This window comes from Acinonyx jubatus, chromosome B4, assembly GCF_027475565.1.
Source record: "Acinonyx jubatus isolate Ajub_Pintada_27869175 chromosome B4, VMU_Ajub_asm_v1.0, whole genome shotgun sequence".
Lineage (NCBI taxonomy): Eukaryota > Metazoa > Chordata > Mammalia > Carnivora > Felidae > Acinonyx > Acinonyx jubatus.
Genome location: NC_069387.1, coordinates 44326070 through 44351512, shown reverse-complemented (window position 1 = coordinate 44351512; position 25443 = coordinate 44326070). Strand labels below are relative to the sequence as shown.

General features: G+C 39.5%; 4 protein-coding genes across 4 annotated transcripts; all 4 read left to right on the top strand.

The window, feature by feature from the left end:
• The first annotated feature begins 1989 nt into the window (after positions 1-1989).
• On the top strand, positions 1990-4142 carry TAS2R10 (taste 2 receptor member 10). Its single transcript, XM_015061808.3, has one exon. It carries the CDS (start codon positions 2049-2051, stop codon positions 2949-2951), a length of 903 nt encoding a protein of 300 aa, XP_014917294.3. The 5' UTR covers positions 1990-2048; the 3' UTR covers positions 2952-4142.
• Positions 4143-16247: 12105 nt separating this feature from the next.
• On the top strand, positions 16248-17442 carry TAS2R9 (taste 2 receptor member 9). The gene is given in 1 exon segment (XM_015061782.3): positions 16248-17442. A coding segment is annotated over 1 exon segment (1014 nt). The 5' UTR covers positions 16248-16404; the 3' UTR covers positions 17419-17442.
• Positions 17443-19172: 1730 nt separating this feature from the next.
• TAS2R8 (taste 2 receptor member 8) lies at positions 19173-20240 on the top strand. The gene is given in 4 exon segments (XM_015061781.3): positions 19173-19505; positions 19508-19656; positions 19659-19915; positions 19917-20240. Coding segments are annotated over 4 exon segments (927 nt in total). The 5' UTR covers positions 19173-19288; the 3' UTR covers positions 20221-20240.
• A 4125-nt stretch (positions 20241-24365) lies between these two features.
• On the top strand, positions 24366-25301 carry LOC106965698 (taste receptor type 2 member 7). The gene has a single exon (XM_015061780.3). It carries the CDS (start codon positions 24366-24368, stop codon positions 25299-25301), a length of 936 nt encoding a protein of 311 aa, XP_014917266.1.
• Positions 25302-25443: the final 142 nt, after the last annotated feature.

The following is a 25443-nucleotide window of genomic DNA, read 5'->3' as shown; positions in this document are numbered from 1 at the left end:
AGAATTTATTTTACTGAATTTTTTTAAACATTTATTCATTTTTGAGAGAAAGAGAGAGGCAGAGAGCAAGTGGGGGGAGGGGGGCAGAGAGAAGAGGGAGACACAGAATCCAAAGCAGGCTCCAGGTTCTGAGCTGTCAGCACAGAGCAACTACGCAGGGCTCGAACCCACGAAACCGTGAGTTCATGACCTGAGCCTAAGTCCGACACTTAACTGACTGACCGCCCAGGTGCCCCAAATATCATTTATTTTTTATTTCTAAAAGATTTGTCCCCAAATGTTTCCCATTTCTTTCTGACAGTATCTTATTTTTGTTCTTCTCTGAAATTGCCTTTGCACCCTTTATTTTTTTTAAACCTTTCCATACATAGCTGTTACATCTGCAGATATCTTATCTGTCAATTCCAATATGTGCAGTCCATGTAAAGCCTAAGTTTGCTGCTTGTTCGTGTTGGTTTTGCTTTCCTAACTCATGCATAGTCTGTTCCTGTGCTTGATGGTATTTTATTGTGAGCTCATTGTGAAATTTTCTGCACAGAGTTTGTGCCGAGATGACTGGGAGTTCTCATCTCTAAAGCTTCGTTTATTCATTTTTAAAATGAAGATAATAGTAGAGCCTGTTTTAAAGGCCTGTTTTAGGGGCGCCTGGGTGGCGCAGTCGGTTAAGCGTCTGACTTCAGCCAGGTCACAATCTTGCGGTCCAGGAGTTCGAGCCCCGCGTCGGGCTCTGGGCGGATGGCTCAGAGCCTGGAGCCTGTTTCCGATTCTGTGTCTCCCTCTCTCTCTGCTCCTCCCCCGTTCATGCTCTGTCTCTCTCTGTCCCAAAAATAAATAAACGTTAAAGGCCTGTTTTGTGAAATTGAAACAAGAAAATGACCATAAAGTGCTTAGCACAGCGCTGGGAACATATTAACGTCACAAAAAAATGTCAAGTGTTACTTTTAAAAGTAAAAGTTTGGATCAATATATTGATTTAAGTAATTGTTTCCTGCTTCCTCCATCAGAATATAAACTCTATGAATCACACAAGCTTTGAGGTCCTGTGTACCATTTTATTTCTTCAGTGTCCAGGAGAGAGCATAATATATTTAGACACTCAGTAAAATACTCATTGACTAAATGAATGAATGGATGCCATCAAAGTGGAACAACCTCGATGAAAAGATTATTAATAAAAGCCTTTGAAATCAAAAGCAGTCAACATAATCTTCTGCATTCATAGATGGAATAACTTATGAGATGAAAAACCCAGCAACAATTTTGTAAGATAATATTTGTGAAATTTAGCATACCCAGAGTTGAGCTTAAGTTTTTAGTAGAGCAGCAAAATTATTAAATTATTATTCAAGTGTATTACATTAATGTTTTAATCGTTTTTAATACCTACTTTAACACAAAGTAACAAGTGTTTAGTGTTTCTATACAGTTGAGTTATAACCTATTGTCCTCTTTATATTGAAACTTGAAATATACCTTACCTAAATTATCAGGAAAATGCTGAAGATATGTTTCTGTATGCCTTTCATTATTCAGAGTAAGTGTCTATACTGGCTAAATTCATTTGTCGCCTCTATCAACTACTTTTTTCCTTTATGTACATCTAAACTGTCATAAGCACAACATAAATGATGTTATAGTTGATATAGAAAAAGATGAAGTCCAAGTTTTGTTTCGGTCATGTGTTGTTTCCCGTGGATATACGTTGGGCGCTCCTACTCCACAACTCAGGCTAACAAATGCAAAATAGTCCCGGGAGGACAAGTGAAATCCCCAACACAGAAACTTTCATTTGCATCTTAACAAATTGTAGGTAAGCCTTCAGTTTGGACACACATTCTCCAGGCTGGCTAAGTTTTATAGATGTCCCTGAGGGGGTCTCCATGAAGACGTTTCAGATTCCATCACAAGGCATTATTGGGGCACTTTCAAGTCTTCGTGTAATGAAAGAGAAGAGCATAATTCTTCCATCAAGCAGCCAGCGTTTGTCTCATTCTGCAGCAGGTAATCTAAAACAGATGTAACAGAAGCTATACCGGGAATCGGCAGATATGCTAAGCATAGTGGAAGGCCTTCTCATTTTTATAGCAGTTAGTGAATCAGTACTGGGGGTTTTAGGGAATGGATTTATTGGACTTGTAAACTGTATGGACTGTGTGAAGAACAAAAAGTTTTTTATGTTTGGCTTCATCCTCACCGGCTTAGCTACTTCCAGAATTTGTCTGATATTGATAGTAATTGCAGATGGATTTATAAAGATATTCTCTCCAGATATGTACTCTTCTGGTCACCTAATTGATTATATTAGCTACTTATGGATAATTATCAATCAATCAAACATCTGGTTTGCCACCAGCCTCAGCACCTTCTATTTCCTGAAGATAGCAAATTTTTCCCACCACATGTTTCTCTGGTTGAAGGGTAGAATCAATTGGGTTCTTCCCCTTCTGATGGGATCCTTGTTTATTTCATGGCTCTTTACATTCCCTCAAATTGTGAAGATTCTTAGTGACAGTAAAGTGGGGAATGGAAACACAACCTGGCAGCTCAACATGCCGAAGAGTGAGTTCTTTACTAAGCAGATTTTGGTCAACGTAGGAGTCCTTCTCCTCTTCACGCTATTCCTGATTACATGTTTCCTGTTAATCATTTCCCTTTGGAGACACAGCAGGCGGATGCAATTGAATGTCACTGGATTCCAAGACCCCAGTACAGAAGCGCATATGAAAGCCATGAAAGTTTTGATATCTTTTATCATCCTCTTTATCTTGCATTTTATAGGCCTGGCCATAGAAATAGCATGCTTCACAATGCGAGAAAAAAAATTGCTGTTTATTTTTGGTATGACGACCACAGTCTTGTACCCCTGGGGTCACTCATTTATCCTCATTCTCGGAAACAGCAAGCTAAAGCAAGCCTCTCTGAGAGCATTGCAGCAGGTCAAGTGCTGTTAAGACAGGGCGACTGCTCCCAGCCGCACAGACTCGCGTGGGGAGAAATGGGTGTTCTAGGAGAATATTCTAGTGAAGAGGAAGCCCCTGCAGTTCTGTTCCACTTGCACGACATACTCTCATCGGTTGTACCTGTGTTATTGAGCGTCACTAAACTCTCCCATAATTATTTTGACTACATTGTAGGAAATTTCACTCTTCACCATGAAAATTCAGTGGCTCGGTCAGTTTCCGTGCACTCACGCCTTTCCACACACCTCTCAGAGGAGAAACAGCTTGGAGACTATTCACTGTAAGGGTTTCACTGGTGAGACTAAGCACCTAAAACTAGAGTTTTCACGGTGCTTGACTTGACTTCCGTGAAGCACTAACAGCCTTTCACCCAGAAGACCCGTAGAAAAAAGAAGGCGAGACGAAGAAATTGTAATCGATCTCGCTGTTTAGGATGTGGATGTGAGAGACAGAGACCGAGATGCAGCTTTTGAGTGTGCATTTTAAAGTTTTTAAAAGATCACTTTTATTTTCACTGTTTAGATCTTAATGTTCTTTTTTTTTTCTTTTTTTTTTTTTTTAAACTGGCATGTGTTTGATGGAGCAGCAGTAGTGACAGCAGCAGGTGTTCTGTAGGAAATAGCTCAGGAAACAGTCTACATGGGGGACAGGGGATCAGAGCACTGATCAAACGAGTCTTTATATTCTTCAAACCCACTCATTTGAGATGAAGCAAAATCATGAACCAACTAGAGTTGAGCTGAGCAAAGATTCTGCCAGAAGTGCAGATCCAAAGGACTCACCAGGGTCACTGAGTTGTGTTGAGGGACACAAGACTGAAGCAGCATAGAATCAGTGTGAAGTGTGAGACGCTCTGCTCTAGGGTCTTACACATATTTACATTCATACACACAAACCCGCGCTCACAGGCATTTACAATGCTGGTTTTCAATTTTTTTTTTTTTTTTTTTAGCGTTTTATTTATTTTTGAGAGAAAGAGAGAGACAGGAGTGTAAGCAGGAGAGGGGAGAGAGGGAGAGGGAGACACAGAATCCAAAGCAGGCTCCCGGCTCCGAGCTGTCAGCACAGAGCCCGACGCGGGGCTTGAACTCAGGAACCACGAGATCATGACCTGAGCCGAAGTCGGACGCTCAACTGACTGAGCCACCCGGGTGTCCCTAAAATGCTGATTTTTAAAGTGAATATTTGTATCCAACCCAGAATGCGACCTGAGTAACCTATTTTGGCAACTTGTAAAAGTCCATGGACCCTATTCGATGGCCTGGGGCCTAGAAGATATCTAAATATAAGGGCTTAATTCATTTAATAGTTTTTGAACACTAACTCTGCTAGGTGCCGAGGCTATAGTACTGAACAAGAGGCCAATGTAATGAGTAAGATATTCTGGTAGAAAAGCAAATAAATAGCAAATAATAAACAATTCTATTTATGGTGTTGGGAGAGAAAAAAAACTGAAGGGTGCTAAGCAAATGACCTGATTTGGTCCTGCGTGTAGAGAAGGTGTCATTGAGCTTGAAATGTTTTTGTTTTGTTTTGTTTTGTTTTAGATCTGAATAATGCCTAAGAGTGAGGTGGGCAGAACAGGAGAGATTTGGGGTGGGTGCATAGGTGTCAAAGCAAGAAGGAGTAGAGGGCATTGCAGGAAATGAAAGTCCAGCATGACTAGTATATAGAGAGCACAGTATTTGAAATCATTTTTTAAAGAAAAATTCCAATATCAGGGCACCTGGGTGGCTCAGTTGGCTAAGTGTCCAACTCTCTGATTCCAGCTCAGGTCATGATCTCATGGGTCGTGCATTCGAGCCCTGTGTGGGCTCTGGGCTGATAGGCAGTAGCCTGCTTGGGATTCTCTCTCTCCCTCTCTCTCTCTCTGCCCCTCCCCTGCTTGCTTCTCGCTCTCTCAAAATCAATAAATAGAACATTTTTTAAAATTCCAATATGGAAGAACTTGATAAATTCCTTGCAGTTGCTAAGTTGCCCCGCAGAAACAGTAAGCTAATATTTTGATAGCGAGAAACATGACCCACCCTATTTTAATCTCAAAATCATTCAAGATTATTATTTTTCAAGTTATTACTTTGACCACAAAACATCTTTGTAATTTGCATATATTTGATCACTAACGAAGTTAAGCACTTGTACAGAATTATTAACCAACGGCATATAATTCGGGAGAATTGTTCATTTGTTTTCCTTCTGTTTTTTTTTTTTTTTCACGCCTTGTAATGTTTCTCACCAAGTTGACAATTTATATATTAACATTATGCCATATATGTTATGATCTTTTTTCTTAATTTGCTGTTCAGTAAATACCTTAATTTGTGGTGTTTGTGGAAATCAGTTTGTAATGTATATGAACTCAAATCCCTTTGTTTACATTTACGATTTCTTCCACTGCTATTTTGAAAAACATTTGATTTGTTTTTATTGGCGTATGTTCCTTTCATCCATTTTTTTGTCTGATTATAAAATCAAACTGTTTCGCTGCACCTAAAATTCAAAAACACAGAGAACAAAGGAGAAATTAAGACTGTGCATATTTGTAACACTTACCTAACTAGTGTTAACATGTTTCTGTGTGGATTTCAAGACAAATTTCAAAATAGACAGGTATAGATACATAGGTACTTGCTTAAAAATTTGTTTTGATTACATTTATATGTAAACTAGATGGATAAGTCTTTTATCCACAAACAGCAGGATTATAGATGATTTTTGTTTTCTTCTTTTAGCATTTTGTAAATTTCGAAATTTTCTGTAATTTATGCAATAATTGATGTAATCAGGGAAATATAACAAAAGAAAAAACAGGATACATGAATATAAAATCTGTTTGGGGGGTGCCTGGGTGGCTCAGTCGGTTGAGCGTCCGACTTCGGCTCAGGTCGTGATCTCATGGTCTTTGAGTTCGAGCCCCACATTGGGCTCTGTGTTGACAGCTCAGAGCCTGGAGTCTGCTTTGGATTCTGTCTCCTTCTCCCTCTGCTCCTCCCCACGTGTGCTCTCTCTGTCTCTCAAAGATAAATAAATGTAAAAACAAAAATAAAAAAAAATCTGTTTGGTTAACTTTCTTTGAGGAATGATAAAAACAGCATTCTCCAGAGTTTTCATAAACTGTAAGTACCAACTTTAAATGTTTACTGCCTTGGCAGGTCTGATAATTTAGTTAATTGTTTGTACTCTTTTTTTTTTTTTTACTTTCATTAATTAAAAAGTTTTAGGGGTTCCAGGGTGACTCAGTCAGTGAAGTGACCTACTCTTGGTTTTGGCTCGGGTCATGATGTCATGGGCTGTAGGACAGAGCCCTACATCGGGCTCGGCACTGACAGTGTAGAGCCTGCTTGGGATTCTCTCTCTGCTCTTCCTCTGCTCATGCTCTCTCTCTCTCAACATAAATAAGTAAATAAAAACTTTTTTAAAAAGTTAAACAAATTTTAACTGCAGTATGATTGACATATAATATTAAATTAGTTTGGGGTGTGGTTCAACAATTGCATACAATATAAAATGCTGACCACCAAAAACATAAAACCACATTACAGACTATATTCCATACGCTGTGCTTTATCTGCCAGTGACTCATTTATCTTATAACTGGGAGTTTGTACCTCCTAATCCCCTTCACCCATGTTGCCCTCTCCCTTAGCAACCATCAGCTGGTCCTCCGTATTTATGAATCTGTTTCTCTCCTTGTTGCTGTCATGTACCGGATTGATTCTGACTCCGGGTCGTCGTATGTTTTGTGATTCTGCTTGGAACTTGGTTTCATTAGAACTGTACCTGTGGGAATTGTTTAAAGAACTCCCAGTGGTAAAGTGTCTTTACAGTGCCCTCTGCCAGAAAGGATGTGACTTTGCTTGTGAGGCTGCGGGGGGATACCACCTGTCCTGTACTTCTTTAAATTGCATTTTCAGTTCATGATTTTCTAGGCTGCACTGGTGGTACAAATTCTGGTCACAAATATGCTTGTGGGCGAGTTTATTCTCGGAAATTCTCAGAATAACAGATCTATTACATTCTCCCTTCAATTCAGTGCGGTCGAGAAGTAAATACCCCTAATTTTAACCTTTTGTTAGGCATCCAGAGTTTTCTCATTTGCTTTTAAGGGATTGCCTTTCAGGGGTCTTGCTTTATTGATTGCATTCAATCTGACTTCTAATGGTGGAGAGGCCCAAGGTAGGTACCCTACCCACCATGCGCATGGTCCTTTAAAATGTATGTTCCGGTATAAAGGAGGTTGAAAATGTCCCTCCCCCCACTACTTTCAGCCCTTCTTTTTCCCCTCAAAATTTTCAATTTCCCACCATTTTTGGCATCTGAGAATATTTTTTAAAAATTTTCCTGGCAGCTGAGCCATGCACTTAATGTAATTATGAACTTGTTTTCCCATCTTTTAATGTATTCTGGACTGGAGGGATTTCTCCAGACATCTGGTTTTCTGTACCCTTGAAAGCAAAAGTTGGTTGTTCTTTTCTAGCTTCTTTCTATTTTTTTTTTTTTTAGTAAATGCATTCAAAGCTATATATTTTCTGCATAAATATTGATTTAGATACATTCTGCAATGTTGACAAATAGTTTTTATACTGTCAATCAGCTCAGAGAGCTTCAAAATATTCCTTGTAATTTCCTTTTAATTCAAGAGTTAACAGAATGATTCTCTAGCTATATGAGACTTGTAAAGGTAGCTTCTGTGTTGATATTTTATTTTATTGAAGTTGGGTCAGGCAACATATTTGTATGATGCTTGGCCTAGGAATAAGATTTATTTGGGGCACCTGGGTGGCTCAGTCAGTTAAACGTCCGACTTCGGCTCAGGGCATGATCTCGCGGTCTGTGGGTTCGAGCCCCGTGTTGGGCTCTGTGTTGACAGCTCAGAGTCTGGAGCCTGTTTCAGATTCCGTGTCTCCCTCTTTCTCCCTCCTCCCCCGCTCATGCTCTGTCTCTCTCTTCTCAAAAATAAATAAACGTTAAAAAATTAAAAAAAAGAAAAGAAAGATTTATTTGGCCTAATATATGACCTACTTTGGTGAATGTTCCATGTTTTCTTGAAAGGAGTTTGATGGTGCTACAGTCAAACTTACATGGCTGAGATGAACCATATTAATGATACTGCTTCTTTACACCCATGTTTATTATGTGTTAATTTGAAATTGACGATATACATTCATTCATGATGATTGAGTGATTGATTGATTGATGAGTCATTTGTAGCTGCATTTAACTTTTTCTTAAAAAAAATTTTTTTTAATGTTTATTTATTTTTGAGACAGAGGGAGACAGAGCATGAACAGGGGAGGGTCAGAGAGAGGGAGACACAGAATCTGAAACAGGCTCCAGGCTTTGAGCTGTCAGCACAGAGCCCGACGCGGGGCTCAAACTCAGGGACCATGAGATCATGACCTGAGCTGAAGTCAGATGCTCAACCGACTGAGCCACCCAGGCGCCCCATGTAGCTGCATTTAACTTGAAGCAATATTAATAATTTTAATTGCATTTGTGGCCGTTACACTTATTTATTTATTTATTGAGAGAGTCGGGGTGGGGGGAAGGGGCAGAGGGAGAGGGAGAGAGAATCTTAATCAGGCTCCACACTCAGCACAGAGCCCAGTGCGGGTCTTGATCTCATGATGTGAGGTCATGACCTGTTCTGAAGTCAAGAGTCAGACACTTAGCCAAGTGAGCCACCCGAGCATTTCCAGTACTTTCATTATTATTTTGTTTACTTATATTAAAAACGCTGTTTGTCCATTCATGTAGGTTTTTTCTTTAAATTTTCTTTTGTCCATGTTAAAAAATCGCTAATTTTGTTACTTTGCTTCCTGTTTAATTACTGTGTGTTCCATCTGTATATTTGCAACATTTCTATATTTTTCTTTTATTGTCTCCTGCAGAAAACAAATATCTGATTTTTGATCCTTTGTTTAATATTAGAATTTCAAAATTATGATCATTGAGTGGACATTTTTACACTTACCATAATGCGGTTATATGAATTTTCTATCTTCTCATTTCTTTTTTTTTTTTTTAATTTTGCATGCTTCTTCTAATTTTCTTCCCCTCCTTTCCTATATTCTATTGATACCACAGTTTCATGTGCTGGTTTAAAAATATCTTTATCTTCATCCCAAGTAAAAGAAGAAGCTTAGCTTGTCTTATCTATTTCTAGTCTTTCCTATGTTGCTTATTTTTCTGGTCTGCAGTTTCAAGTTTTAAAAGTTTTGTTTTTATTTAAAATGTCTTTTTATTATGGTAAAATATATACAACAAAAAGTATGCCATTTTAACCACTTTTTTTATTTTAGAGAGAGAGAGCATGGCAGTGAGGTAGGGGCAGAGAGAGAGAGAGGGAGAGAGGGGATCCCATGCTGTTAGCACAGAGCCCGATATGGGGCTCAGTCTCACGAACCGTGAGATCATGATCTGAGCTCAAATCAAGAGTCGTCAGATGCTTAACTGAGCCACCCCAGCACCCCTGCTTTTTCATATTTTTCAAATGGACAATTATGTATATTAGATTGTTATTCTGTTTTTCAGAACTCCAGGTGATCTATTCAGAGAAGCAGAGGTTAAAAAAAAATGTTTTTAACATTTATTCATTTTTGAGAGACAGACAGAGACAGAACATGAGCGGGGGAGGGACACAGAGAGAAAGGGTGACCTAGAACCTGAAGCAGGCTCCAGGCTCCAAGCTGCTGTCAGCCCAGAGCCTGACGTGGGGCTTGAATCACAAACTGGGAGATCGTGACCTCAGCCGAGTTGGATGCTTAACCGACTGAACCACCCAGGCACCCCCAGAGAAGCAGAGGCTTTAGAAGGACCCTAGAAGTGACAAAAGCCAGATGCCGTCCATAAGGTCCACACCCTGAGAAAAAGATGAGTTAGACTGTGTGCACACTGCACTTGGCTACAGAAGAGTAGCAATGAAGAGGCATGCAAAATGCTTGGGGCATGAGGTCACCATCAGGAAGGCAGCGCCTCTCAGGGAGACAGCAAGACACAACAGAAAACTGAAGCAGCATCTCTTTGAGGCACAAGCCAAGATCAAGCAAGACAGGTAAGAGAAACAAAGTAAAACTGGAAAGTAAGAGGAAGTCTGTTCATAGAATAATGACATATAATGAAAATGTCCAAACTGTAGTAACTCAAGAAGATCCCGGGGGTGGGGCTGGGTGGCTCAGTCAGTAAAGCATCTGACTTCAGCTCAGGTCATGATGTCACTGTTCGTTGGTTCGAGCCCTTCATCGGGCTCTGTGCCGACAGCTCAGAGCCTGGAGCCTGCTTCAGATTCTGCATCTCTCTCTCTCTCTCTGTCCCTCCCCCTTTCACACACTGTTTCTCTCTCTCAATAATAAACATTAAAAATAAATTATTTAAAAAAGAAGATCCCAGAGCTGAGAAATAACTAAAGACCACCCAGCTTCAACCTTAGCCCTTCAACTGTCAAAAAAAAAAAAATTTGCCTTGCTAGTAGTTGGTGCAGGGATAGCCTTAAAATTCCAAGAACCACCACAACAGTAATCATAACAGCAAAAATAAAATATCTACATACATATAAAACTACTGCAGAAAAAAAAAGCAGGTACACACACACACACAAAGGGAAAACCAACCTTTTCAGCATTTTCAGTACATGAATATACACTAGAAAAGTAACAACCATGAAACAGGGGGAAATTGATACACATGCTAAGATGAATTCAAGAGAGTGAAACAAGTGAAAAACACCCTGAACCATAAATGAAACACTCAAAGAAGAGGTGTTCTAAACAATGGGAAGACATGACACAGAAGCTGATAGAAATAAAACCAAAAATTGAAAGAAAGAAAAACCAACCTAGAAGTGAAGAGAAATTTTAGTGCGCGTAGGAGCACATAGACCTAACAAAGTAGTAAAGGAGATAAAAGATAGACACGAGAGGGACGCCTGGGTGGCTCAGTCGGTTAAGCGGCTGACTTCAGCTCAGGTCATGATCTCGCAGTCTGTGAGTTCAAGCCCCGCGTCGGGCTCTGTGCTGACAGCTCAGAGCCTGGAGCCTGTTTCAGATTCTGTGTCTCCCTCTCTCTCTGACCCTCCCCCGTTCATGCTCTGTCTCTCTCTGTGTCAAAAATAAATAAACATTAAAAAAAAAAAAAGATAGACACGAGAAAGGAGGAAGGAACACAGAAATGGTAAAAGACAATAATATGAAAGAGGAAAAGGCAAATATGAAAAAGCAGGCCATCGTAAACAAATAACTGGCTCCCTGAAGAGAAAAAACAAAGTAAGGAAATAGGCTAATACTTAAAAAGAGGATTTAAGAAAGCGTTTTAAAAATAAATTTCTTAAAGGGACGCCTGGGTGGCTCAGTCGATTGAGAGTCGGACGTCGGCTCAGGTTACGATCTCTTGGCTTGTGGGTTGGAGCCCCAGATTGGACTTTCTGTCGTCATTGCAGAGCCTGCTTTGGATCCTCTGTCTCCCTCTTTACCCCTCCCCAACCAGCTCTCTCTCAAAAATGAATAAACATTAAAAAAATAAACGAACATTAAAAGAAAATAAATTTCTTGACGCCATATGTTGGCATGACAGCACACATGGGAAAACCGTTCCAGAAAGGTAAGCTCAGAGACATACCCCTACTCATCATGCTAGACTTTAAATGTAAAGATAAACGGCTCTGAGTAAACAGGCAAAGAAAACAAGTCACTCGAAAGGGAAAGAATAAAACCTGATATCTGGCTTCTCAACAGCATTCGTCCACAACAGGAAGAGAGCAAAATTTACACTAAGCGCAAGGAAAAAAGCGTGAGCCAATAATATTCTGACTAGCCACACTGTCTTCCAAGTACCAAGGTTGTTGGGGAAGGGAAGATGCTTTTAACATACAAGGACTCAGGAAATACTGTATCTACTAGCCCTTCATGAGAAATAGATTAGAGGCTGACTTTATCTAATTAAGACATGGTTGGGGGAACTTTGGCAAAAGGAATGGTGGTGAAGTCTAATACACTTAACTATAGACTGAAGTCTAAAGTAAAAGGAGGGCTGGTGAATGATTGCAATATTACACTGCAAAAATGTATAGATAGAGGACAGGAGATTCCAAGTTGCTGGGTGATTTGTGAGGAAGTAGGGAGAATGAGCTCTTCAAAGTGACAAAGAAAGGAAACACCTAGGCCAGCTTCGCCTCAGTTGGACGATGGGGTGTGAGAGGGAGAACAGTTACCACTTGAAAGGGTGCAGAGGAAGCAATGTCCACAGAGAAGAGTCAGGATTTAGTTGTGAGGCCTTATTTTATATATATATATAATTTCTTGTCAAATTGGTTTCCATACAACACCCAGTGCTCATCCCATCAAGTGCCCTCCTCCATGCCCATCACCCACTTTCCCCTCCTTCCCACCCCCCATCAACCCTCAGTTTGTTCTCTGTATTTAAGAGTCTCTTATGGTTTGGCTCTCTCCCTTTCTAACTTTTTTTTTTTCCTTCCCCTCCCCTCTGGTCTTCTGTTAAGTTTCTCAGGATCCACATATGAGTGAAAACATACAGTATCTGTATTTCTCTGCCTGACTCATTTCACTGAGCATAATGTGAGGTCTTAAAATAAGGCATCTATGGATAAAATTGAGAGGTCTATGAACTTGTCCGGGCACCCAATTATATCTTCCTTTTCATTAACGTTTAGCTTAAACATAGCATTCTTTCTAGTTATGAATGCAGGTAGCAATCATAGAAACATTAGCAGTACCTGTGATTTTTACTTCTAGAAATCACAAATCACTATTGTTTGAGAGACCTCAAATTATCGTTTACCTTTATTACTGCTCTTTCTGCCAGATGAAAAGAGAAGCACAGAAATGACCATATCGCATTAAAAATATACTTTAATTGGGGCACTTGGCTGGCTCAGTTGAAAGAGCATGAGACTTTTGATCTTGGGGTCATAAGTTTGATCCCCACATTGGGTATAAAGATGACTTAAATATACATAAATATATATAATATATATACTTTAATTTATCTGGATTCCTCTAAAATTCCATGTATTTTCATTTTGTTCACTTAAAAAAATTATTCTGAAGACATCACAGTCTTCACCAATCTGCCAAAGTTTAAGACCTTCTGAGTTCAAACAAAGAAGGTAAAATGAACTGTCAGAAAAATGAATGAGAACATAAGTTTCTGGCTGATGATTTACTGTGAATTGCAGTGGACATAGTGCGGGATTTGGAGTGTGTGTGGGGGTGGGGAGGGGGTAGATGAAGTCAGCGAATAATTAAAAATACGAGCTGTCTGAAAATAAGACCAGTATGGCAACATTCCATTCTTGATACATGTGGAAAATATAGTCATTTGCCTGACTTGACCTGCAATAATCAGTAGCATAATTAAAGAGAAAATGTCAACAGAGAATGTAAGATTCTAAAGAACGGTACAAAGTATTTCAACGAGGAAAAGAAAATGAATTTAAAGGAACATCTGCCTAGCTGTGTTTGTGTTCGAGTGCTTCCGATCCCAAGAGATTTCGAGAAATGACACAAGTGAACATGCTGAACCTAGACTCTATAAAGGGGCAGCTATATCAATATGTTGCCCCAGATCCAGTGCTGGGATCTATCCTCTTTGGTCTGAAATCCTTAGAGTCCGTTCTTACGTGTGTGCTTTGACTGTCAGCCAACATAAATGAGTGAAATCTTGCAATTCTTTTGAAATGTTTTCCCTCTTGGTCAGATTTTGTAATTATCTTCCCGCTTTGTCCTCTCCCCCACTGCCTGGAGCTCGCTGCAGTAGGACCTTGGTTCTGAGTCTAGAGACAAAAATGGTGACTGAGGTGGGTCTTAAGGGAAATAAGCATCGCTTTGCATGGTAACTTTCCCGGGTGAGGTTGCTATAGGGTCTTCAAGCGAAATGAGGCAGATTCCCTCTGACATGGGAAGGTGGACTGCCTCCACCAGAAAGGAGTTTGAGATTCTCAGCTTTATTTATCCAAGTGCACCTAGATATCCTGATTCCCAGTTTTAAGGTCCTACTCGTTTCCCATCATTGCTCTAAATTTCATTCGATGAGACTTGATGAGTCTGTGAATACATCTGGTATGGTAAATCTCTTATCTACACAATTAACTTTTAGATCTGACTTGCAGCCATAGAAAACAAGTGAATCTTTCAGGGCCACCACAGACCTCTGGTTTTCAGACTGTCAGGAGGTGAAATTTAAAATCTCAACTTGTCGTAAGTTCTCCTTACGCAGGTGGAAATAGCCATGCCACTCACAGTCCTTTTAGTCATTACTAATGCATTAAAAGACAAGAACAGTAGCCACTTCATCTGCAAATACATAAGGGAAATTATCATTTATCTTATTTTTTATTTTATTAAAACAATTTTTTTATATTGATTTATTTTGGGGAGAGCACAAACGTAGGAGGGGCAGAGAGAGGGAGACAGAGGATCTGAGGCAGGCTCTGTGCCGACAGGCTGATAGCAGTGAGCCCGATGGGGGGCTCCAATTCACAAGCTGAGAGATCATGACCGGAGCCAAAGTCAGATCCTCAACTGGTGCCCTGGGAAATTATCATTTAAATAGAGGTGGCATCTCAAGCAGGGGTGCAAGATGGATTACCAAATCAATATAATTGAAACAAGTGGATAGCCATCTTGGACCCATAAGTCAAGTTGGATCCACACTTGATAATGTAGATATACATACATATATATTCCCAAATTGTTTTTTAAGTGTTGTGTTGTTAAAAAAAAAAAAAAGCAAATCATGAAAATAATAGAGAAAAATACAGGAAAAGTTCAATGGAGAAATTTTCCAACTATAATTCAAAATCCAGAAGTCATAGAGACTGATAAATAGAACTATATGAAATTTGAAAACTTTTGCTTACATTTAAAAAATACATGGAGGGGCTCAGTTGGTTGAGCCGACTGACTTTGGCTCAGGTCATGATCTCACGGTTTGTGAGTTTGAGTCCCATATTGGGCTCTGTGGTGACTGCTCGGAGCCTGGAGCCTGCTTCCGATTCTGTGTCTCCCTCTCCCTCGGCCCTTCCCCTGCTCATGCTGTGTCACTCTCACTCTCAAAAATAAATAAACATTAAAAAAATAAAAATAAAAAATACGCAGAAAGGCTAAATACAAATGGCAAAGTGGGAAATATTGTCGATACAGAACATGAGAAAAGTGCTAATTTCTCTAAAGTATAAACACCATAGAAATTCATTAAAAGGGTAGAAAAATGAGCAAATATGTAAGTAGTCCACCAAAAAAAATTCAAATGGCTTTTAAATATGTAAAAAGGTACTTGACTCCTAACCCACCTAATGGGTGGCACTCTTCGTCTCCAGTCCTCAATGTCTTAGACTCAGGGTCTGTTGTCACCAACATACGTAAAACACATATACAAATGAGGTTGGGCATTTGCTTGAGATCATCACCTCAAGCCCTTTTTCTCTGACAGAGCAGCCCTTCCAGTGATAGCAAAGCCTAGAAGCCTCCAGCTTACATGTTAAGTTGGTGAAACATTAAAGTCAGTGCAAGAGAATATTACTATACCTTGGTTTATTGTTTTGTGGATTTAGATGCTATGTGTCTTAAATCACGAAACAACCAAAAATGCACACAAATACTAGCAATATGATCAAGTATGTTTTGTCTTCGGAATTGGTATCCGTTATTAAAGAGGCATTATAAGGAAGATCGCACTCAGATTTTAACAAAGCATAATCGGCTGCATACAAGTACAGATTCCGAGGTGAAATTCTGTGTTATAACAGGCACAACTCGAATATCTCCGGTGCTCAGTCTTCCCCATTCCCGGGCAAAAGAGCTGGAAATAAAATAACCGTCCTTACAAGAAAATTGAAAACCACAGCTGCCCTACCTGAGTTATTCTAATTAATGAAGTGAATACATTGCTGTAAGGCTGAAATTAGTCACATTAACTATCTACACTCTAAATTAGCAATCGTTTTTAATCTCCCAAACATGCATTTGCACAAAATGGACCATAACGTGGGGGTACTTTGCAAATCATCAGAGGTGGTCATGTTGCCACATCTCCGAATTAAATTGGATCCATTGTTTTCCAAGTAATTGATTCTTTCTTGCAGTTCCTGGTCTAAAGCTTAAATTCAAAGACTCCAAAATATACGGAGCTTAAAAGGAGAAAGGTTGTGCAAATCCAAGAAATCAGATCCATTCTTATTTGCATCTTAGAGGCTTGCAATCATCTCTTCACTTGAGAGCCAGGACTGGTCAAACAGTGGAGTCGGCAGGCAGGCCGTTGTCACCCGGGGCAGACCTGGCTATCTCACTGACCTGGATCAATGCCGACAAAGAGGGCGGAAAAAGACAACTACCCGGCAGGACGACAGTGGTAGACTTAAACACCATCCTTCACTGGTCAGCTGAAAGCAGACACCATCATCGATGATATCCCAGACAGGAACTCTGCTGACATGCCAAGTGCAGTGGAGGTAATATATATGGTCTTGATTGCTGGTGAATTGACTATAGGAATCTGGGGAAATGGATTTATTGTACTGGTTAACTGCACTGGTTGGCTCCAAAGGCGAGATAGCTCCGTGATTGACATCATCCTGGTGAGTTTGGCCATCTCCAGAATCTGTGTGTTGTGTGTGATATCTGCAGATGGCTTTGTTCTGCTGCTCTCTCCACATGCGTATGCTCAAAATGAGACAATAAACACCTTGGATGCTTTCTGAACACTGAGCAACCATTCAAGTGTCTGGTTCACTGCTTGCCTCAGCATTTTCTACTTACTGAAGATAGCCAACATATCCCACCCGGTGTTCCTCTGGCTGAAGCTAAACGTTACCAGAGTCGTCCTGGGGCTTTTTCCGGCGTCCTTCCTCACCTCCATAATTATTAGTGTCTTTTTGAAAGAGGGATCCTGGGGTCACGTCGAAGTCAATCACGAGGAAAACATAACTTGGGAATTCAGAGTGAGTAAAGCCCCAAGCGCTTTCAAACTGATTATCCTGAAACTGGGGGCTCTAGTTCCCTTTGCTCTGTGCCTAATCTCCTTTGTCTTGTTACTTTTCTCCCTCTTTAGACACACTAAGCAGATGAAACTTTACGCCACCGGGTCCAGGGACTCTAGCACAGAGGCACACATGAGGGCCATAAAGGCAGTGACCATCTTTCTGCTTCTCTTCATCATGTACTATGCAGTCTTTCTTGTAGTCACTTCTAGCTTCCTGATTCCTCAAGGACGGTTAGTGCTGATGTTTGGTGGCATAGTCACTGTCATTTTCCCACCAAGCCATTCGTTCATCCTGATCATGGGCAACAGCAAGCTGAGGGAGGCCTTTCTGAAGGTGCTAAGGTGTGTGAAGGGCTTCCACAAAAGAAGGAAACCTCTTGTTCCACAGAGAATCCTGAATACGGGGAGAAAGAAATCAACAAAAGACTCTCTCCCTTCTCCCCGGGGATTACATTCATTTGCTTAATTGTATGCTGTTAAGAGTCATGCATATCTATCATTATTCTAAATTTCCCTTTGTGTTCCTTCACATTTCCATCTTGTTTAACTTTAAGTCAACTGTTATCCTTGAGCCCCGTGCATTTCCTTATGTCTGCAAGAAAGATGAGTCTAAGGCAAAGAGGTTCTCCTTTCTGTCATATTCTGGTAAAAACCTTGAGCTCAAAAAGCAGCAGAAGAATTTCAGCCTGTTGCTGTGGGGAAGAGGTTTTAAAACATATCAGCCCTTCCTATAAAATCGATCCTACAAGAAACTGTACTTCTTCTGAGCCAGGGGAGGTCAGTTCTTATTTTTTTCTGCTCTACCCCCTCCATTTCTAGAATGATTTGTCCCATTAAGGAAGGAGATAAAACACTGGGTGAGACCCTCTCTAGGGTGAAATATAATGTAGGAAAAGAGATGTGATTTCAAGAAAATGTTTGACCAGGAAAAGGAGTGTGGGGTCTACAGTTAAGGGATATGTATATCAAAACCACCCAGCTTTAGGGTCAATTCTCAAAGATTCTTTGGAATGTTTTCTCTACCCTTCTAGACTCAAGAATCTTTGACATGTTTGTTTGTTGTTTTTTTTTTTCTCTCTTAGCATCATTATCTTTCCTATTCTGTTTCTGGTAACATTTTACAGATAACTAGGTTTCCTTAAATTATTAATTTCATGCTTTCCTGTAACACATTATGCAATAGAAATAGGAAATATACTACATATGTTATTTACATTATTTAAGTACTTAAATACAAGAAGAAGAACCCTCGTTCTGTGATTTGTATTACTTCGATTTAAATTTATTGTGGAATGGGTCTCCCAAGAAAGAATAAATCAATTTGATAGTAGAATTAGTCTTATTCCCTGAAAACATTATTCGGTTAACATTTTTAAAAATGTGATTGCCCCATCAGGAGAAATGACTACAATGTAGAATGTAAGGTTGTAAGTCTTATAAAAAGAGTTGATTATAAAGAGAATAAAGTGTGCTTCCTTAATTTTATATGAAAATGTTTATTATCCAAGAGACAACATTTTGGGATGAACATTTCAGACGGGGAGCATTTCCTACATTCAATGAAATGAAACTAGCAAATCTTAATCTAGCATCTTTCACTTCTATTAAAAAACTGCATAGAGGCAAAATATTTGTAAATATTGCCACGTGCCTGCCTGACTAATAACACTATAGCATGTATAATTAGATTGGTATCATATCCTTCTCTGATTAACCATTTATATGAAAATGAAAATTATTATCCTCTGACTGAATGTTAATTTTCTCTAATCCAATTGTACTGATCATTTCCAAAACTAAAATTCATTTCCAAGAGCCAGGAAACCTGACTCTTGATTGGCCTACAATTTATGGTGATGAAAATGAACTTTCATTTTACACATTGTGATTTTTATGGAATACATGTTTTTTTTCTTTGCTGTCTGTGGCTCCCTATTTGAAACTCAGTTCAACAGGTCGAACGGAGTACTCAAAACTTAATAGCAAGAAGCCTGTTGCAAATTCATGAAATCGAATCTCTTTTAATGGGTATGAGAGCATTTTCAACCAAACATTTCACTTACCACTCACTAAAAGGGTGATGATTATAAGTTGCCCAGGCTCAAAGCTAGTCAAAATGTTTGGAGCAACCAGTTGGTTTAGTCCTCACAAATGTAGAAGCCATCCTATTTCCAAAGAGAGCTTGGTACTCCTGGAATGATATCAAAATCCAAATAGTGAATGAAAAGAAAACATTATTTCGTGACTTGAAGAACTTATTACCACCCTTCAACTGAGAATCTGTAAATTAGCCCATCTGCAGTGATAATGGAGACCAGGGTGTTCTCTCTACCAATATGCTCTGTACAGAAGACAACATCTTCATGACCATAATAACTGGAGAGTTCATAATAGGAATTCTGGGGAATGTATACACTGGACTGGTAAACTGGATTGACTGGATTAAGAAGAAAAAGATCTCCTCAACTGACTATATCCTCCCCAGGCTAGCCATCTCCAGAATGTGTTTGCTCTGTATAATGATAGTAAATATCATCATAATGATATCTCTACCCAGATTTTTATGAAAATGCTAAACTACAAAGCCATCATGCATATCGTCTGGACAGTTGCCAACTACTTAAGTATATCGTTTGCCACCTGCCTTAATGTTTTCTATTTCCTCAAGATAGCCAACTTCTCCCACCCATTTTTTTCTCTGGCTGAAGAGAGCGAATGGACAGAGTGATTCACTGGATTCTGCTGGGCTGTTTGGCCATCTCCTCCTTGGTCAGCCTTCTACTGGCAATGACACCAAATTATGATTAGGAGTTTCATAAAATTGCAGAACATAAAAGTAACTGCGCTGAAATGTTCCATGTGAGTAAGAGTCAATTCTTCAACCCGCTGACCCTCTTTAACCTGTTGGCAATTGTCCCATGGACTGTGTCATTGATCTCACCTTTTCTTTTAATTATGTCCCTACAGACATGTCAAGCAAATGAAACCCGGTGTTACAGGCTGTGGAGGTCCCAGCACAGAGGCCCAGGCGGGAGCCATGAAAACTATGACTTCATTTCTCTTCCTCCTTTTTGTGTGTTATGAGGTTTCCCTTTTGGCGACTTTTAGCCACCTTATGAAAGAAAGCAAGTTCGCTGTGATGTTTGGAGAAGCTATACCAATTCTCTATCCTTCTGGTCATTCACTCATTTTAATTATTGGGAATAACAAGCTGAGGCAGGCATCTATCAGGATGCCAAGATATGGCAAAACGGCCTGCATGATGTAAAACCTTAGCTTTATACGTAAACTTGAAAACCAAATCTTGTTGCCTAATAAAAAAAATACATTCTTGTTTCGTCCTGTTATCCCATTTATTTTGGGTACACATCTTGAAGTGTTCTTGAGGCCTATTAGCACATGAATGTATATATCCTTTCTGTGTCTTTACACCCCAGATTCTCACCTTCACTCTTTCCTCTGAGAATTTCAGAGCTCACACTTACTCTTTTTGCCGCCTTACTGCAGAGGTTAGGCATGTACTGCCTAGTTACTTTCTTTTAAGATTTTACTTTGGCCCATGGTAGAGTGCACTGAACTGCACTGATTTTTTTTCATTTTTTCCCTATCACATATTTTCATTGCTGACCCTTAATTTTGCCCCCTTGGTGGCTCTGTTGGGTCATTCCCATTTGGATTATTAACTAGGAACTCGGATCTCCCCTGTCCCATGTCTGGTTCAGTTTCCCAGTTATGTATCTGTCTCCTCCCAAGTGAGTGAGGCTTTAGGTTGTCTCCTACATAATATATTCTGGCGGACCTTATTCTGGAACCTCCTATTCATTTTCCTTGAAATTAAGTTTCTGTACAAACAACTTGCTGTCCAGGCAGCAGTAGGATGGGAACAGAACTCATTCAAGCATCTCTCTCTAAGGGTATTCTTAAGTGCTCTTCAGAATCTCGGTAAAAGGATGGGGTAAGTAATATCAATCAGACTGCTTTGCTCAGGTTCCTTTCTTAATAAGACCTGCAAGGGCTCTTACCACTCAAGACTCTAGAAAAGCAATTCATTGAGAAGAAATTAGCATACATTGTAGAGTAACTACATGCTATCAGTAAAAAAGCAATGTATGCCCTTAACACATACAGAGTAAATTACACGCACACAAAAAGAAGAAAAATAAAGAGTCACTACAAAAACCTCATTCTACTGTGAACAACAAATCCTTCGTTACTAGAGTAGCACTGAAACACTTGATCTGGCACGTCTAAATTCACGTCTGTTCCGATAATGACTGTGCATTTCAGCTCCCGCCATCGGCTATGTCAAATTCTGGTCTATTTCAATCTACTCATTTCCTTTTGTTATAACTAAAATATTAATTGCCTGAAGATTATCAATTTTTCTGCATATGATGATGTAAAATTCACTCTGTAAAGTCCCAATGTTTACAGTCTTATGCATATACACTTAATCAACTATATTTCTAATATCCTAGCATTTCAGACGCTATTTGTTGTACGAGACAGAAGAACTGATGTTCTCTTGATGGGATAAATTAGTGTATTCTGCAAAATATCTGCTAATTCTTCACTGAAACGAACTTTAAATTCTTCTGCAGGTTTAGATGCAATAAATATTTTATAAGACTAGTGCTTCTGGGAAGGTTTCCCTCCATTAGTCTGCAGTCCTTTCCTCCATATTTAGTTTTCTGTATCTCCAGTGCTTGAAATACCTCCACCGACGATGAGCGGGGTTCAAAGTAGTAAGCTGGTGACCAAACCCTCTCGCACAAATTTTTTTCTGTTTTCTTTACTGTTTTTTTTCTTTTTTTTTTAATCGTAGTTAGGGCATGTAATATGAGATCTACGTTTTTCACAAATCTTTAAGTGTACAAAGTATGGTTAACAGTTGTTAACTGTAAGCACAATATTGTAGAGCGTATCTCTAGAACCTATATTTCTCACATAGCTGAAACTTGATACTCATCGGATAGCAAGTCACCATTCTTATGTCCCTTCGGGCCCTGGCAGCCACTGTGTTGCTGTTTGCTTTTATGATTTGACTATTCTAGATACCCATATGAGTGGAACTGGGCAATATTTGTCCTTCTTGTAACTACCTTATTTCACTTAGCCCAATGTCTTCCAGGTCCGCCCGTGTGTTTGCATATTGCAAGATTTTCTTCTCTTTAAGAGTGAATGATAATCCATTGTCTGTATGTAACACATTTTCTTTATTCACTCATATGTCAGGGGGCAATTAGGGTGCTTCTACATTTGGCTGTTGTGAATAATACTGCAATAAATGTGAGTGCAAATATCACGTTGAGACCCCGATTTCAATTTATTTATTGTTTTAAGTTTATGGATTTTGAGAAAGAGAGAGAGAGAAAGAGTATGCATGGAGGAGGGGCAGAGAGAGAGAGGGAGAGACAGAATCCCAAGCAGGCTCACTGTCGGTGCAGAACCCAATATGGGGCTCGATCTCACAAAATTGTGAGGTCATGACCTGAGCCGAAATCCAGAGTTGGATGGTTAATCAACTGAGCCACCCTAGCACTCCATTATTTAAATTCTTCTAGATAAATACCCAGAATCGGGCTTGCTGGATCATATGATAGTTGTATTTTTAATCTTTCAAGGAACTTTCATCCTGCTTTCATAGTACCGGCACCATAAATTCCATGCTATACTACACAGCTATGTATAAAATCTACTCTCACTTGCAAACAAACAAAAAACGTATTCTAAAATTTATTTCGGTAAAGGTATGATTATAGTTACTGAAGTCCCTTTATTTACCAGGACACTATGGAAAAGGAAATGATGTGCTTGGGTCAGGGATCATTTCTAAGCTCAGAGGAAAGCAGTCATCTGTGAAGATGGCTACAGAATGAGGCATGTTCCCCGCCCCCCCCAAATCAGAGCTGCATCTCAGGAATGAAGGGTTGTCCTTTGAGGATGGATGAGAAGATATGTGTTCCCAAAGAAGGTATGAGCACCCCTAGAATTATTCCGTGGAAACACTATGTTGCAAAGTGTTTCTCAGTAACTCTAAATTTAGAGAAGCTGCATAAAGGTAAGAGTTCGTCCGTAGGAATGAGGTAAGTTTCATCATCGGTCTCCTGCCAAATAGTCTAGAAGAGCTAAGGATGTAGATTCTCAGATACAATTTGGCATGGCAGAGGGCAGAGGGTAGATCAAAACACAGGATTTTGCTCTCTTCTTTCATGTGTACAACTGCCCTTGAGTACCTTTTAAACGAAAAGGGAAAATATAAAGGTAATCGATATTGTTTTTTATTATGACTCCTTCATCTCATTATATATATACATATATAGCATCACAGGGGTGCTTGGGTGGCTCATTCCATTAAGCGTCTGACTTCAGCTCAAGTCATGATCTTGTGGTTTGTGAGTTCGAGCCCCACATCAGGCTCTGTGCTGACAGCTCAGAGCCTGGAGCCTACTTCAGATTCTGTCTCCCTCCCTCTCTGCCCCTCCCCTGCTCGTGCTCTGTCTCTCCCTCTGTCTCTCTCAAAAATAATTAAACATTAAAAAAATAAAAATAAATATAACATCACAAACTAAATGACCATTAAATGTCACTTGACTAATAAGACAATGCATTATGATATGAAACCTTGTGCATGTTCATCTGAACAACCAAGATAAATGAGCTAAAATATTTTTTAGAACCAAATAATCTATATTTAGTGTTAACCTTTTAAATTCCCTGAAAATCTATGGTTTTGAATGTTAACCCAAACTTTAGATTTTTAGTAGTAATCAATATTACCATTTTGCAAAGTGAATTTCGATTTTGGCCCATTTTCTATTTGCTAGAAAATCTTTGGAGGTTAGATTTGCCAGATAAAACACAGGATACCCAATTAAATTTGAACTTCAGCAATCTCATGTGATTAGTACATACGCTAAAAAAAAAAAAATCATTCATTGTTTATTTGAAATTCAAGTTTAACTGGGTGTCCTGTGTTTCTATTTGCTAAATCTAGTAGTCCTACTGAGGTTACCAGTATGTGCCACAGATTAATGAATCCCAAGCTTACAAAAAACATAGCCTTAGAAAGACAGTGCAGGATCATGAAAGGGAACGGGTCTAATTTGCATCCTAAAATGTAGCTCAGCCTAAACTGGCCATGTGTGGAAAAGTAAAACCTGCTGATACAGGTTTTACATACACGTGATACAGGAGGTGGCCAGGCCAGGGATTACCAATCACATTAACTTCTCAAGACTGATAAGGATTTAATGATCATAGCTTCAGTCTTTACCTATCATTCCAGTCTCCATCCCAAGAGAGACTACAATAAGAGAGGTAAAGAAAATTACAACAAAGTCTAAGAAGTAGGTGTACTTATCAAACTACATCAGTCCAACTAGGAACGGTTGGAGATTTCTGTATTTTACCATGCTGGATAAAGTGGAGAGCACCTTGATGCTCATAGCAGCTGGAGAATTTGCAATGGGGATTTTAGGGAATGCATTCATTGGATTGGTAAACTGCATGAACTGGATCAAGAATAGGAAGATTGCCTCCATTGACTTAATCCTCACAAGTCTGGCCATATCCAGAATTTGTCTATTATGTATCATACTATTAGACTATTTTATACTGGGGCTGTATCCAGATGTCTATACTACCGGTAAAAAAATGAGAATCATTGACTTCTTCTGGACGCTCACCAACCATCTAAATGTCTGGTTTGCCACCTGCCTCAGCATTTTCTATTTCCTCAAGATCGCGAATTTCTTCCATCCCCTTTTCCTCTGGATGAAGTGGAAAATTGACAGTGCGATTCCTAAGATCCTGCTGGGATGCTTGGCCTTCTCTGTGTTCATTAGCCTTGTTGTCTCTGAGAATCTGAACGATGATTTCAGGTCTTGTGTTAAGGTAAAGAAGAAAACAAACATAACTGTGAAATGCAGAGTAAATAAAGCCCAATATGCTTCCATCAAGATTTGCCTCAACCTGTTGACACTATTCCCCTTTTCCGTGTCCGTGATCTCATTTCTCCTCTTGCTCCTCTCCCTGTGGAGACATACCAGGCAGATGAAGGTCAGTGCCACGGGGTGCAGGGACCCCAGCATAGAAGCCCATGTGGGAGCCATGAAAGCTGTCATCTCCTTCCTCCTCCTTTTCATTGCTTACTATTTGGCTTTTCTCGTAGCCACCTCCAGCTACTTTATGCCAGAGACTGAATTAGCTGTGATGATTGGTGAGTTGATAGCTCTCATCTATCCAAGCCATTCATTGATTCTAATTCTGGGGAACAATAAATTACGGCAGGCGTCTCTAAGGGTGCTGTGGAAAGTAAAGTGTATCCTAAAAAGAAGAAATCACTAATCACCACAAATGGATCTGAAGGCTATCATTTACTAGGAAAGAAGACATGATGTTTCTTAGCGGTCTTCAGTTCTTGCATTAATGTTGGTTTCATATGGTTAATTACTCTTAAATATATTTAATGTAACTATAGTTGTAACTT

Bases quoted from the DNA above. Each gene is read 5' to 3' on its own strand.
- TAS2R10 (XM_015061808.3), top strand. From the start codon at position 2,049: ATGCTAAGCATAGTGGAAGGCCTTCTCATTTTTATAGCAGTTAGTGAA.
- LOC106965698 (XM_015061780.3), top strand. From the start codon at position 24,366: ATGCTGGATAAAGTGGAGAGCACCTTGATGCTCATAGCAGCTGGAGAA.